Raw genomic sequence first — 16,683 nt, 5'->3', positions numbered from 1 at the left:
TGTGTGTGTGGATGGGGGTGATGGTGGTTAAGGGGGGTGAGGGCCACCTTATGTCACTTCTTTTGACACACCCCTGTTAATCACACAAAGATAGGTCGATGGAAGGAAGCACTCACTCGTGTGTGTGTGTCTGTTGCTTAATTTCCTTTTGCTGGATTTATTTCTTTTGCATACTTGAGGGGACACACTTAAGATAAGGGGGAAATGAAAAGAATGAGGCCTGTTATTGCTCCCTGTAACCTGCACTGGTAATTGTATGTTGCGAATAATGAATGTAAGTTAAGCTTGAGCTGAATACATGATGAAAAAAAAAACTATAACTAAGCACTGAAATCAATAAAGACACACACCCACACTAATATGAGCCAGACAGCAATCTGAAGCCTCGCTGCTAAGCAGAGAGGGTTGCCGTGGCAGGTCACACATGAGGGATTTTAATAGCTCTGGTGGTAATCAGGTTACCTTTCATTCATCGAACCTACCACCACCGAACCACACAAAGCTATTCCTAGTGGGGCTTTGACACCACAAGTACTGTTAAACTGAAGTATTTTCCTTTGACAGCTGATGGAAACAATAGCAGGTCAGAACCACATCTGACATTTGCTGATGATTTATGCAGAGCAAATCATCTGCTAATCGGAAGGTTGGTGGTTCAGTCCCTCCAGTCTGGGCAGGATACGAACCCCAAGGTGCTCCATCGGAGTATGACTGTTAGATAGAGAAGTGCTTGCATGAATGAGCACTCAGACAGAGTAGAAAAGCGCTATAGAAGAACCAGTTCATTTCAAATTGGCTCCATTAATGATGTACAGAGCTCAGTAAATGTAATTCACACGTTGCATAGAGACTAAGTGTCTGCACTGGTAACTCAGTTTGAAGAGTGCTACATATATTCCTAAGGGAACTATTTAAATACAGATACTTGTAATAAGTACAAAGAAAACATGGAGCTACTCGTATATTTAGAGGTTAATTGGCAGCATAATTAAATTAAACAGCTTCTTCTGGCTTCCTTTATTCCACTTCTTGTTTTTTTTTTTATATTCAGTTTGAGGTCAGAGATCATTCATAAATGTGATTTTAGCTACCGAACCGAATAAAAGACAGACAGCGAATTAATACATTAAGAGGCTTGATATACTGTCTCAGATTTATCCATACATATTCTGCGAATTGGATTAATTAACCTTAATTAACCTTGCAATATGCAGAATATTGTCAAGTCAGTTCGAGCGGTGGCGTGCACACGAGCGCTGTCTTTGCAGACCTGCTCGTCTCAAAACTGCAAACAATCCACTCAAATGACATTACTGATTAGTTCAGCTCCAAGTGATCTAAATGTAAAATTATCGGGCTCAGTGATTTATGAAGAGGACTATAAGGTCAGTTAATATATGTCATATTGGCCACAGAACAAGTCAATTAAGAGGCTGGCTTTAATTATTTCTTTAAACATAAATCTCTTCTTAACCCAAGAGTACGCTTTAACTAATAGCGATCTGAGAGTCTTAAGCCCTATTAAAAGAGCAATTCCTAATATTTTTCTAAAGATTAATGCCAGATTGGACCTTTAAGTGTCAAATTGGATGTGTCTCCCTCAAGGATGTAAAACCAAAGTCAGCATTCTTGCCTAAAACTAGAGAGACAGAAAAAGAAAACACCTGAATCAATACATGGGGTAAAGTCATTCAGAATAATTTGGCAGAGTGCTACAATTTTAAAGAACAACACCAGTTTCTGCCTGAATAATACACATGCAACATCTAATATAGTGTCTTCTCATTGTTCTTGGCTACAACTGCTAAAGCAAAGTTGCACTGTGGTGTTGGTGGAGAGCAAAAAACAAAAACCAGAGCAGGACTTTGTTTTTGTTTTCCTGTCTGTGCCTCTGGGGCACTTGTACCTGAGCTCAGTGAGGTCGAGGAGCTGAGAAAAAGCATCTTGGGCTTCCTGGTGTACACATGCAGAGAACACTATGGATTACTTCACATTTAAAAACATGCTGTCCAGTAGACTCGGACGGCTGCTGAGAAAGCATAACAAAGTGAGGCTGACGTTCATGCTGCCTCTGCCGTGGCCGCAGGACTCACTCGTAGCGCTTGCTGCCCACCGGCTGCAGCAGGAACTGAGTCATGGTGCTGCAGTTTGTTTTATCAGGGACTGTTTGTGATTGTGTAGAGGGGAGCACAAGTGTGTGACTGTGAAGGACACTGAACTTTAGGAGACAAACTCACTGATGGAGTAAGAGACGCCGGCTACTTGTGAAGGGTAGCGGTGCATGATTTGTCTCTGTCATACCTCTCCTTCTATAATCCACCCAGATTTTTCTCCACCTCTAATAATCACAGTAACAATATGAAGTATTTTTTTTTCAAACGTTCTTAGTTCCTGTTACAACACTCAAAACAACAGCTCAATACATAAATATAATATCATAAAAGCTTAAACTAAAGAAAGAGCTCGGTTAAACCAAAAAACAAACAATCTGACAGGACAGGTGGTATGAAGACTTTCTGCTTTTGTCCTTGCAGCAGCAAAGTTAGCAAGAGCAGTAAGTGGTTCACAGGGTTGTTGGGATCTATTAATTAGCCATATCCTCTGTGTCAGATGATCCTCCGGGCTTTGTTTTTTCTTATTCATGCCACACAAATGTTCCTTCACAGTAACGTGTGGGATTACACCACTTTTTAATGACGACTAGTGCATCCCATGCACATTTCTTCTTGCTCAGATTAACGTCTGTACCCTCCTGAAAATTCCGGCCATCTAGCACACTCAGACTGAGGAACACCGGGAGTTTGGCAACGTCTCTCTGCAACGCTCCATGAGACAGACACATAAGTCACACTGAGCAAGAAAAACAAACTTTATCAGACGATAAAGTCACAAAAGAAGAAACAACAACAACAGGCTGCTACGCATCATGGCGCCAGGAAAAAAAGGCGACATTTACCACTCATTGGAAAATGTTATTTTAATGAAATAACATTATGACGAAGTTTAGAACATAAAAGAATGACTTATTGTTTACTGAACTTGAGATAGAGATATCCATCATACTTCCTTGCCTTCTATTTTGATCGATGTGGTGGTTATATGCATCGTCTGTTATTTCCCTTTCTTACCTGTCAGAAAACTCTCCACTGTCTTTTGTAATTTTGCACCCTGAAGCTTGACAGCGCTGCAAGTCTCAAAGCACTCCTGTTAGTTTATTGTTCCCACATGAAACAGTTTTATTCAACTTCTCAAATCCACTCCACATTTTTTCATCCTGGTCATGCGCTCCTCCGTGAAATAGCTCTATACCCCCCGAGTAGAGCGAGCCCCACAGTTTTAGAACCACCACACTCAGCTGCACTATTATAATGCAGGCAGGGCTTAAACTACCACAGAGCAGTGCAGGAAAGTAATCATTTTGAGGTACTAACTCCAATATAGTCTTACTGAATCTCAAATTGGCAACATTTCAGAGTGCAACATTGTTGTCATTATTATTATGCTTCATTTTGTTCTGGCTACAGATATTAAGAAGGTAGATGCTACACAAAACACAAGCTTGCAACATATCTCAATAAATTAAACTAGTTAAAAATAAAAATTTGTGATTTTACATCATAAAATCACGAATTTTACACATACACATTCTTAATAATTAAATTTAGAATTAGAATTTTATATTTTAAAGTGTGATTATAATATAGCCTCAGAGATAATCTGCTACCACCACTCCTTTATACTTTGCACTGTATGAAACCATTCATATTGTTGGAGGTTGGGTTTCTGCGCCCAGCATCTCAATTATTTTAGAAATCTTATAATAAAATATTTTATTATGCTCGTGACTGTACATTAGTTTAATCCTAAATAGGGATGGGTATCGTTTAGGTTTTATCCGATACCGGTGCCAAATCGGTACTTTTGAAACGGTGCCGGTGCTTAAACGGTGCTCGAACCGGTGCTTAAAGAATGGAGAACACAAACTTTGTCCAAAAACCTCTCATGTTCAGCTGTTTTGTTTTGTTTTTGGAAAAAGATAACAATGTTAGCCTTTTCTGCAGCTATGGGGCATATATGGTATCACTCTTGGTTGGAAGCAGTGCTTAAACAATGGAAAAAACACAAACTTAAACCCTCTCATGTTCAGCTGTTTCCCACTTTTTCTTTGGTCATTTTAGCCTTTTTGTCCAGGGTGAAGGGAGCATCTGCCATCAAACAAGAGGACAGCCGCATGTAGCTATGATGATGTTTGCTAGTTCACCTTACATGCATTAATGTAATAACGTGGTTAGCCTACTCAACGTAAATTACACAAGAACAACATTAAGCGACTCACGCAGAGAAGAACGGCTTCTGCTGCATCAATATCCTCATCATTTCTGCTACACTGGCAGGGCTAGGGACCAGGACTCTATTCTTCGTGTTTTTGGGGGATGTTGCTCCGGGTCCGATAACTGGCAACCCACCCAACGTGCACAGTGTGAGGTCTCGCAGCAAGCTATCAAATACGGCGCATTTCTCGGCTTTTAAAAAAAAACGCTATGCATCGCCAGCTGTTTCATCAGTTTCGAGGTGTTACCTCCTTTGACAGTATCACAGTATCAGCTTAAAGCACTTGTTGCTGCTGAGTTTGCATATTTTGCTGTGAAGTACAGCCAGACTTTTGACCGCTTCACCTTGGGCATTTTTAATCTGCAGCTCTGCTCTAACAGAACGTACGTACCTGGCCCCGCCTACTATCCTGGGTAACGTAAAATGATTGGCTAGAAGTGTATCACAGCTCAGGAAAAAAAAGCACCGAAATAAAGCACCGAAATGTGCGCTGCTTTTCGGTCTGGTTACTACCGTTTATGTCAGACACCGGTACCCATCCCTAATCCTAAAGTACTTGCACAGAAATCCACCTATTTGATTAATGCACTTGTTTGTCCTGCTCTTTACTGTGAAAAACACATCTGCCACACAAATGGATAACTGAACATCCACAAATGGGATGACAAAGTTGCTGTCTACAATCATTTTTACACAGCAAATCACTGCCCTCCTAAATTCCCATAGTTTTTCTACAGTGTGAAAAGCCGGCACCCGGTTTTGGCTGGTTGGTGACCAAAAGCGCTTAAAAAGGCACGCAGGGCAAATATGTCTGCAGATGTCCATATAAGACGCTTTCTTGGAGGTTTATGATGTGTGTAGAATTGAATCAGGACTCAAAGCTTAAATTAGGTGATTTATTTTTATTGCTTTTTTTCCAGTTTTTTAAAGGAACACTGACTGCCTAGTTATCTCTTAACTGTCACTCAAAGGTGATTAATGTTGTAGCAAGGCTAATCGACTTCCTTCTTCCCAATGGGCTTTATCTCAGACTGGTGTGGCTCATCAGAGATCACTGATGAAAGCTGCAATATCTGCACTGCTTTTTTTCTCCCCTTTGCCTCTTCTGTGAAATTAATTATTTTGCTTCTACAGACGTCTTTTTTTATTAATGGTGGTACAATAAAAAGCTGCAAATAGACGCGCGGTTTTCTCCTAAACACTGCTTGCATTATTGGGCATAATACAAAATTTCACGGCGAAAGCTGAATCTTTTTTCTTCTTTTTTTTGGATTAACCCCCCATTTACTTTCATCTAAAAACACGATAGAAGGTTAGATAAAAGCATCCGAGCCTTCCCAAAATATGATCCTATAGAACAAAGTCAACAAAAGCCAGAGACATCTAAGGTACTGAATTTGTTCCCCCCAAAAAAGTCTTTGGCATTATTTTTGGCTGAGATGAAAGCTGTTGGGATTTATGAAGTGGTGATGTCTACTTCACTAAAGGTACTGATTGTGCCTGTTCACAGCGACAGGCATGGCCTCGCCCATGCTGAAAGCATGCAGCAATAGTGGCAAAATCCACCCCCCCCCCCCCCCCGAAAAACCAACCTCCACCTTCAGTCATCCACTCTCAGCAGCCAAAAAAGACCAAAAGAAGCATTGTTGTGAAAGGTACTTTGGGAAAGTCGTAAAAAGCATAATTTACAATATGGTACGGCCGATGCCTTCAGATGCGGGGTGTGTGTGTGTGTGTGTGGGGGGTGGGGGGGGGGGGGGGGGGGGGCTTGGGGTGCATTGTGGTGGGAAGGCTTGACCAAAAGCCTGTTTTTTGTTTTTTTTAAAGCGCACGCAGCTGTGCACATGTTCAAAAGGAAGCATGAAAGCACAGACTTGGCCTGCAAAGGATATCTCAAATAGCATATCCATTAAATTTGTCACTGAAAGGAACAGTGGCGAGCGCAAGTCCCTTCGAAATGTCATTAAAATATTATAGAACTGAGCTAATGTTTTCCGCACAAAACCTTCAGAGTAATGTTCAAAACGGGAAGTGGCTAACAATGATTAATAGCCTCAGAATAAGTAAACCTGATGTCCCATCTAGATCCATTAGCATCAATTATTGCAAACCTGGGCTGGCATTACAAACAATGATCCAGATTAAGCTGATGATCACATCCCAGACATATGAGCTTTCCAAATGCCAGCACAACTTATCATACTTCAACAAGCCCGTCCAACCGTGAACATTAGATCCATCACAACCTGCTACCCCCTTGAGGATGCTCTTTGTCTTCAAGTGGAAGGTGGATATAATGTGTTTGTGTGTGTATGAGGACATCATATCTATGTTTGTACTGTCTGTGCCTGCGCAAAGGTGGGAGCCAGCACAGAGGTGTGTATTCAGTGATTTTTATCAGCCTGTCTGTCACTAGACAAGACGAGATGAATGCATGGAATGAAAAAAAAAAAATTCTTTAAAAGCATCTTTAATTCTCCTGCCTCGACTCTGGTCCTCAGCTGTTCCACCTTGAGTCTAAAAGCACTGTGGTTGGCAGTTAAAAGAACATTATGAGAAGACAAGTCAGTGTCTTAAACTTGCTTCTTGCTAATGCCAGCAGGGGGCGACTTCTACAACTGCAAAAAGTTGTTCAGTTGTACCAAAGTCGATAGCAACATGACATTGAGCTCTTTTTTTGTTAAAAACACCACTTTTTGGGTGACTCTATGAGCTCAGACACTTGTTTCAAGTTTTACAGAAGATTTGAGCCAAGAAGGAGGATAAATTGGGGTTTTATTTTCCTTTACCATGTGACTGACACAACGCTAGCCTTGGTTTCTGAGATCATAGAGTGGTTAGAGTCCCTATCCCCCAAAACACCAAGGCAGTGATAGTAAAAACAGCCAGTCTGCTGTAAGGCTCTGTTACATCTGCCTTCATTTATATACAGTCTCTGGGTAGACCTTCAGATAAGTATAGAGTTGCATGGAGGCCGACAGTAGTATTTTTAGAACTGAGATTAAAGTGCATATATTTTGATGCTGCACTTCCATGAAATTTGCAACATTCTAACATATGCAGATAAAATAAAGTCATGTTGCAAACAGTAAGATTACCCAGTCCTCTGTTCAAAAAACACTGAATCCTACTTTTTAAGCGAAGTAGCTGGAAGCCATTTTTCCACATTCACCCTGCTTATTTGACATGGTAAAGTTCACACATTATTCCATTCCCTGCTAGCCTTGCACTTAAACAGCCCACATTAGACATTAGCTGCATCAGTTCATTAACAATTGATACCAAACACAAACCAACACTGTGCATCTCGTTGTACATTTATTGCATTTAAGTTTAAACTGACTGCTGATTGGTTAGTGTTAATATTAGCTTTTATTAGGCAGTGACTCCCTGTACATTAGTACATTAGGGCAATGAAATGCCAGCTCAACTCAAACTAACACACTTTCAGAGGCCATCATGAATGCTGGATCCCAACAAAACCACAATGACAATGCCTTCAAGTACATCAGTATCATCGATGTATTCATATCATGTTCTTTCAAGGAGTTTTTCTCAAGCCACAGGGTAACTAAGTAGTGCTGTTTATTACTAATACGCATTTTTGGATGTGTACTGGGACTGTCACTATATTACCTGACAGTTATTTTTCAGACACTTCATAATGACAATACTGTTGTAACTTCTCACAGAAAAAGTTTTTTAAAAATTTCTGTGGGCAAAGTGAAAAACTGTTCTGGGGTCTGTTGAACTGAAATGAACTGAAATTCTTTTTAAAAACCTCTGGACTAAAGAGGAGAGGGGGGCATCTGGCTTTGTATCATCACTCAGTTCAAAAGCGTGCATCCCTGGTGGAGGTTGCATATCTGGAAAGGCACCATCAATGCTGAAAGGTTTTAGAGCAGCAGATGCTCCCGTCTACATGACGTATTTTTGAGGGAGGGCCTTGAATATTTCAGCAAAAACAATGCTAAACTGCATAATTCATCTATTATACAAGCACCATAGTAAAAGAGCCAAGGTGCTTAAATGGCCTGCAATAGAGACGATTCTCCAACTGAAAACATTTGGAGCATCATTAAATAAAAAAAAGGACAGAGCAGATTGAGGACTGTATCAGACAACAATGGGACAACATTCGTCTCCAAAAAGTCCAACAAATGTTCTCTGCAGCTCCCAAATATTTACAGACTGTGGCAAAAAGAAGCAAAGCTGCTACACAGAGGCAAATGTTCCAGCTTTTTGGACACATTTTTTTTTTCTTACATTTTCTCAATTTAAACATTAGTTTAATACATACTATTGCGATTAAGACCTCTTACACAGCATTACATTGTTGGGATATGTCACGACTCGGGCAGCAGTCGTGTGGAGGTGAGAAGGAGGATCAAAATAGCAGACAGTGGCGGAGGTGCAAGTGAGATTTATATACAGTGAACAATAACAGAGGTGAGGGCAGAACTGAACATAAACCTAAACTGGGAAAACTAACACAAAAGGAGGACACAGGGCGGGAAGCAGAGAGACACGGTGAAACACGGAATAATGCAGAGTACACAGAAGATTCACAGAGAAACACAGACGACGCGACGAGGAGCACAGGCAGACACGCAGTACAAATACACACACCAGGTAATCGGGAATTGGCACACAGGAGGGGACACAGCTGGAACTAATGGGCATAACGAGACACAAACCTACAAAGTAAAACAGGAAACTCACAGACTGTTTCACAATACCAACTCGGGGACACGAACAGGACACAGAGGAAAGACACCCAACTCAAAACCCTACGAACAAATACAAAACAGCAGAAACTGGAAAATAATAACAATAAACTCAAAACACTGGGTCAAAGACCCAGGACCATGACAGGATATGGGATAGTACACAATTATGATATTAAGCATGTACATTTTTTATATCATATGTACATTTTGAAACCTGTGATCTATGTACTGGTGTACTTTCACTTTAACAATTATTTAGGAATGTAAAAGAGCAAAAATGTAATGTGCTCTAAAAGGGTTAGGGGCGGCACTGACTTTGCTGAGGACCCTCCCCCCGCCAATTCCCTGCACGTATCATCAAAAAAGTTTTCCCCATTTCAAAAGCTGGACAGCTAAAGAGGTAAACATTAAATGCTGAGTGAGTTATTCCACTTTATAGCAGGTTCCCAAGTGTGATATGTTGATAGTGTACTGCGGATAAAAAAACATAAAAGCTAGATCATACCCATTAGCTATTTACACCTCATTAACTAAGTCAATATACTCACACCACATTATCACTCAGCTGAGAGGAGTCCAAAGAATTTATTTGCATTTAAATTAGGTATTCATATTTCCCCTTAAGGATTTAAAGCCTACTCCAGTGACATCAGGAATTTCCCACCCCTCCTATGTCCTTGGCAAAATATGAGCTTTTCTGACTCTGATGAGATACTTTATAAGTAAGCGAATATCCACTCCTACTCAAAATGGGATATATAGCGTTTCAAGGAAAGTTCAGTATACAACACTTTATTTTCTTCTTGAAAGCTCAACCTTCTTGACATCTCTGGTCGCGGAAACTTCAGCAGTGAATGAGCTCGTCACTGCATTCAACGCACAGCCCTCAGAGTGCCACCCATATAAGAAGCCCACACTATCATTCTGTTATTGAATATGCGGCCTGATCATCAGTGTGAATTATGTGTGTACATCTTTTACATAATCAGCAATACAGAATCAATAGACATACTAATCAAGGGCAGCAAGTATTGAGTGGGAGCGCCCACTAGCCATCAGTTATCCTTGCCTCGGGAGGTAGACAGCCACAACCCTTGCGAGGGTTACCGTCATCCATCAAAAGTTTGTGACACGGAAACGAATCCTGAAGTATCTGGAGCTCCGCCAATTCCAAAGAACAACCTTGAAGGCGTCACGGAGCGTGCAGACTAACAAATGTTAACTGATTAACACCATTCAAGTGAGCAAGTCTCACTGTACAGTTTACTCTTGTTCTACACAATATATGCTATGCTCAACCTCTGGAAGGAGATAACACTTTAGCAAATACAAATCCCGACTTTTGAATTACAATTTAAATGGAAATGTATGATTTAAGTTCAGACCTATAAACAGGTCTTAAGTGTCAATGCAATCTAAATTCAACAAGACCAATAATGGATTTTTAGAAAGATTACTCACCTGGAACAAGATTAAGACACCACTAATACCTATTTAATTAAAGAAAAGGCAAAAATCCCTCACACCCGGAGATAAATGACTGAATTAGAAGGCAGAGCATGTTCACCGAACAACAACGCTTTCCTGTGCTCACAACGACTCACTATCAGGATTTCATTATCAATTCTAAGACCCGGCTCAAAATTAAATATTTTTTGACCTTCACGCTGAGTCAAAACAATTAACTATGGCACTGATTTATTTGATTTTGTGAGAAACTAGCAGCTTATTGAGGCTCCCATCACCAAATATCTGTACCGGCAGACCCGCGCTTTTGTCAGTCTTCAACAAATGTCCTAATTAACTAGTCTAGTCTGAAAAGTAAAATGGAAATGGAAAAGTTCCCATTCCATGACCGTTTGCATGGAATAAAAAAAAAAATCACTGTAGTCCACAAAGATATGCAGCAGTTGATTAGTAATTGATCAATAACACAAAAAGTGTTTGACGTGTTTGCAACTGTGAGTGTGACTTTGGTTTACATTTGTTTGGTCGACCGACATTTACAAGACAAGGCAGCAGAAGGAGAACTACCATCGACTGATAAAACAAGATGCTGAGGTAAATACAATCGTTCAAATGGAGGGAGCAAAATACTTCTTTCATAAGCGCAAAGCAGAAAAGCACACAAAAATGAGCTTCTTTTGTGATGTGTGGTTGAAAAGCACTGGGCAGGCAAAAGACATTGCTGCCGGTGAAAGCGCTATGGTTACCGGTAGCACTGAACAAAACCCTAACACCCTGTTCTATCCTGTGTTTCACTTCCTGCTGTTGGTCATGAACGCTGAAATGTAAAATGCGTTTTAAGCAACATCTATCCTCTGAGAGAGGCCGTGATGTATAAATGCTCCACAAAAAAGAAGAAGAAAAAAACCCCCCACACGCTTCAAGTAGACCTTGGGGTAGAAGCACTGCTCAGAAACATTAAGGGAATACTTACATCACACATCAGATCTTGATGGGTGAAATATTCAAGTTGAAAATCTTTCCTGGCGTGCACTGTCATTTTTACTTTTTTAGATCAAAATGATGGGACAGCGATCAGTGGAAACCAAACTCCCTTTGAAGCCTGGATTCAAACCCACACCAAAAATAAATTAAATGTTCTCTTAATTTGTTTTTTGAGAAGCAGATTTTGCTTTTGCTAAAACGTTTGTGTAGTATTTAGAATATGACAAACTATGCTGAATGGTCTTTCCCTATACAACCCTCCCATTCACCTGGGCTTGGGGACCCACATTAGGGGTCCACTACCGCTAAGAATGAGTTTGCGCCTCCTTCTGATCCCAAACAGGAGGCCTTCTGTGCATAAGTCAAATGTGTTAGCCACTACAGCATGGAGCCACATGAGTAAACTATTGATGTTTCTCACATGACGTCAAGCGCACATTGCCTGAGATTTGTCTCCCACACTGGGAGTAACACAGTCACCTGTTGCTAGGGTGACAAGTGTATTCCCCAACTGGTTGACAGCGGTTCCTCAGGGTTGCTGGTGCAATGCAACCTGCAAATGGAGACTGGAGAATGGTTTCCCTTCAAAGTAAAAGTTGTGCCAGTCATGTGGTTGGGTTCGGTCACAGAAAAAACTACGTGCTACAGACACTCACACGTTACCTGAATTATTTTTATATTTAGATTTCCCATTTCTGCAGTAGTTCGCTAAAATTAGGTTACGATGAAAAACATTTTTGATTCACATTATCATGTACTTTAAGTAACAATTTTAGATTTCACTTCTCTGTAACTCCCATGAAAACACAAAACACCAGCAAAGTGTTTGTCCGCCATCTCTGTGGCTCTTACCTTTAACCCCACTGATTTCTACAGAAAATGCACAAATTCCACATGCATGATATTTTTGGTACATCTGTGATTTCTCTAACAGGCTGGTCAGTGCAGATTTAAACTTCACTCAAACAAACGTACCGGGTGGTTGTTGTGGGATATTTCCAGGTTTGAATTGATGTGCATTCTGTGCGCTAATGAGCATTTACTGTGTCTGTGGTATCGACTGTGCAGCGTGTATGTGTGTGGTAATGACAGAAGTGTCACCATGTGCAATTGTGTGACTTAGTGATGTATTTTTAATAGTCTGTGGAAAACAATGAATGCTCTGTGGCGAAAACATAAGGTCTCTAGCATTTAAGATAGCATTTCCTTTAGTGGGATCAGTTGTTTGGTCTTTTTGTGAGGTTTGTTAACATGAAAAATGCAGCATATCATCCAATCCTCAAATGACATATTTTGTTGAGTTATGTCTACAGTTATGCATGTAATGAAAGTTCCTCCAGTTATGAACAGGATGACTAGCTGTTCGCAATTATCCGTAGTTTCTGTTCCAATTCTAATTTTTTTCTCATGCTGTTTTTGAAAGTTGTTTCATTTTCTTTGTGCCTTGCGTTGCCCCGGTCTGTCTCTCACTGCTCTGTGTCAAATCTAGTTCTTTCTTTCAGTGTAGTCTTTCATTTCATTTGATTCCTGCTTTATTTTGAAGGTTAGTTCCTCTTGTGGCTTTCTCTTTCTTTTTTACGTCCTTTCTTTGTTCAACCTTGTTATTGTCACGATTGACTTCACCTGTACCTTGATACATGCATGGTTTCTTTCAGTCTTTGTGTGCCTGCCTAGTGTTCCTGGATTGTATTGCTTTTAGATGTGGTTTAAAAATTGGACAAACTTGTGTTATAGTACATTGTTTTTATTATTGTTTCTGTAAGTAACAATAGGACTCCTTCCCTTTACCTTCATGTCCCCAGCGCTGAAGTTTCCTTCACAGTTTCATCCTCTTTCTACGGTATACACTCTAGTTATGCTCCATCTTTTTCCACAGGAAATCAATTATAGTAAGGACATGTTTTCATGACAGTGCACGATTACACTGAAGATGGGGCAAACTTTAAATCTCTTGACTTTTGACCTTTTTGATTGTAGCAGATGTGCATTTATATGGCTCCAAATGATTACGCTCATTTTGGCTCTGACGGGTGCAATTAGCACTGGGCTTATTAGAGGAGCGAGTCAGTTCAGACCCTGTCTTGTGTCAAAATCACAGTCAAATTATGCGTAAAACTAATTACCATCAAAAGGTCATGACCTTTACTGGAGGAAAAAATATTGCTGTTAGGTGCTGAAACACAACTTATACCTGCACTGTGTGCATCTGACTAGGAGTCTGCAGGAGGACCTCACTCATATCCTTTACTTCCCTTGAATTTCTATAAAGAATTGCATGACACTCTAAAGTAATACCAGTTGCCCTTTAAATTATTCGCTTGAACCTTTACCATTCAATCATGCAGTGGAGTTAATTAAGCTATACCAAGAGTAATAAAGAAGATAGATGACATTCGGTCATACACGCACACGCCGACTCTGTGACAACAACTGCAGGTTGGTAAGGTCAGAGTCCGACAATTGATGGAACTGTCATCCTATCATAGTGGAAATTCACCAGCAGAATCAGATCACGGATTGACCTCCTGCTGGTCCAAGGAACTAAACAAATGGCCTGAGGCACATTGGTGGCCTTGTCCCCAAACACCAAACCTCAAAATCTAATCTGAGCTAGTGATCACTCTTTTGCCTTTAATGTCATGATTTACTCCTGTCAAATAACTGGCACATAAAGTAGGCACTTATTGACTCAGTCCTGCTAGAAATATGAGGTCCAGAGGCTTGTCAGTTAGACTCATCAAGATCCATCAAACAATCTGTCGTCCTCCTGGTCGGAAATCAGTATGATAGGGCCATTAAAAAAAACATTAATCTGCAAAAGTGATGGTGCTGACTTTGCATTTCTTCATGAGTGGGTGTGCTGTTTTTGTTCTCTGAAGTAACGGAAAGTAAAGTTTCATCAGCTAACCCTTGGTGCTCCTTAATGGCTACTTTCAGCTGCTCTGCGTTTCCGAAGAGGCTATAAAACTTTGTGACAGGCCTGTGATACAGTTGAGTATCACTCGATGAAGTTCACATCTAACCAATGACAGTGATACTGGGGTGAGTGAGTGAGCATATCCTGAACTTTTCTGTTGCTAAGCTGTTTTTGCCACTGTTTTCCTTAGCTCATGTTAGCTAGAAGTTTACTGGAAATTTACTTTGCTTTGATGTGGAAGAAACCTAACCTTTTCAGATTAAGGAAATTTGTAAATAATCTCATATGAAGTTTAACGAACTGTTTACCAGAGGGTAAATGTGACTTCTAGGACACGCAAGTGTAGCATTAGCTGCCATAATTTTTAGCTAACAACTATGTACTGTTATCTAGGTTTGTATGAGATGGTCTGTTGTCTAATGTCTGATCCACATTACTAACTCTGTCAATATTACAAATAAATAAGCACATTTATGCTAATGTTGTTGGGCTATAGAGGGTTAAAAGAGATTGAATGGTCACTTAGCTAATAAGCCATTAGCATAAAACCAATGTTAATGCTCAAACTTGGCTAAGAAGTTTAGTTGAGTCTGCAGAACGTACAACCAAGACCCGAACCTTCCACTTCATCACCGTGCCTGTACTCCAAGACACCTCAGAGGGAAACCTTGATCTTTTTCCTTCACTGCAGTGAGTTTAGCGCTTGCTGTTTGCCTACTGTGCAGCCATTTATAGAGTAAACGCCAGTCAACGCACAAATAGCACCTCAGAGATAACTTTCTCCATGTTAAACATGTCATGAAGAGCAGCCCACTATGTTATCCTTGTTTGTGACTGACATGTTTTTCTCTTTCTCCCTCTATTTTTACTTTTTTATTTCTCCAATGGAAGCCAAGAAGGCTCAAATGCTCGCCTAAAGAAAATAGAAAAAAATTAACTCACATGCGAAGGTTAGACTGGCCTCTCGGCTAACGATGGTCCCGAAAGAGTTGGAGGCGAGGCACTGATACGTTCCAGCATCTTGGTCTTTGTTCAGATGGCTGATTCTGAGGTTGCCCCCAGAAAGGCTGTAGTGAGATCCAGTTTTGGGATTTATTTCCGTGCCGTTCAGTCTCCATCTAAAAAAGAGAGAGAGAAAAATGAACATGTAAATTTAACAAATTAAACACTGTTCAGTGTAGACTGGGGCAATGGAAGTACGCCAGAGCACAAGGAGAAGAAGCAGAACGTGACTTGTATATTTGATTGTTTTTCAACAAGAGAGAAATGAAAGGTGGAGAGGACCCAGAAATCATGCCCTCCAGCTTAGTGTTAATCTAAGCAGCAGTGAACCACTATGGTGCCAAGGACTTGACTCCCTGAGAATAGATAGCATTTCAGGCCATCCATCTTGCCAGACCCCAGTCAGACCGCATAAAAATCCTGCTTAATCATTATGGTACAACAATTAAAACGATGCCTGCAAGCTCGCCTTCACACTCGTACATTCTAGACCCTTCCACTTGATTATCATTGGTGTTAGGAGTGGGTGACTGGGCGGGACCAACGAAGGGTATAATTCACTTAAAATGGCAACAGAGTCTCCAATCTCTCCACACAGATGCACCTTATTAAAGAAACACAGGTGGGAGAAAAATCAGTCATTTCAGAAAAATGGCTTCAAGCCATAACTCGCTTCAACCAAGGCAAGAAAACCTAAAACAGACAGAGAAACGAGCTCATACATTGCCATTTGTTATTGATGTTGTATAACTATCTCAGCTGTAAAAAGGTACAGCACAGATAAACAAGCGTGAAAAGAAGATTTAATATGGCATTGGATAATGGACTACCCGGATCTGATTTGGGCTTTGAGGGGTTTTGTAGCTGATTATTTCTTTGAGGAGTTTTAAAATTTCTTTTTCTTTGATTTAAAAAGAAAAAGTTTCTCTGAATGATTTCCCATTCAGCTGGAAAAGCAGAGCATTGTTTTCCGCTGAAAAAAGAAAGCAGCTTTGATGTGAAAAAAGGGGCTTTGCTAAAGCCCCTTTTGTACAAGAGACAGAAGTTGCACAAAGCTGTTTGGGGGTACTGTCTTAACTTTCCTTGTTATGCCAATTTGGAGCCTTTGAGGCATAATAACCTTTCTAAGAAAGCACTGATAGTGGCGTTGTGGAATTTTCTTGCTGTATTATGTCTTTTGTAGCATAATGTGGCTTATAGAATACACTCGTTTGCCTTCAGTGGCAGGGAAATCCAACTTATGTGGTCCTC

General features: G+C 40.4%; 1 protein-coding gene across 1 annotated transcript in view; it reads right to left on the bottom strand.

Annotated features, from left to right (window-relative positions):
• cntn4 (contactin 4) overlaps positions 1–16,683 on the bottom strand; it is a 184,181-nt gene that overhangs the window by 108,211 nt on the left and 59,287 nt on the right. Inside the window, exon 4 of the mRNA XM_005726628.1 lies at positions 15,373–15,548. Within this exon, the coding sequence (XP_005726685.1) occupies positions 15,373–15,548 (176 nt within the window). The remainder of the gene's footprint in view (positions 1–15,372; positions 15,549–16,683) is intronic.

The sequence above is a fragment of the Pundamilia nyererei genome, unplaced genomic scaffold (genome assembly GCF_000239375.1).
Source record: "Pundamilia nyererei isolate P.nyererei 1_Seehausen unplaced genomic scaffold, PunNye1.0 scaffold00021, whole genome shotgun sequence".
Classification (NCBI taxonomy): domain Eukaryota; kingdom Metazoa; phylum Chordata; class Actinopteri; order Cichliformes; family Cichlidae; genus Pundamilia; species Pundamilia nyererei.
Note: the sequence above shows the minus strand (reverse complement) of the source record. Positions and strands in the feature narration are given on the sequence as shown.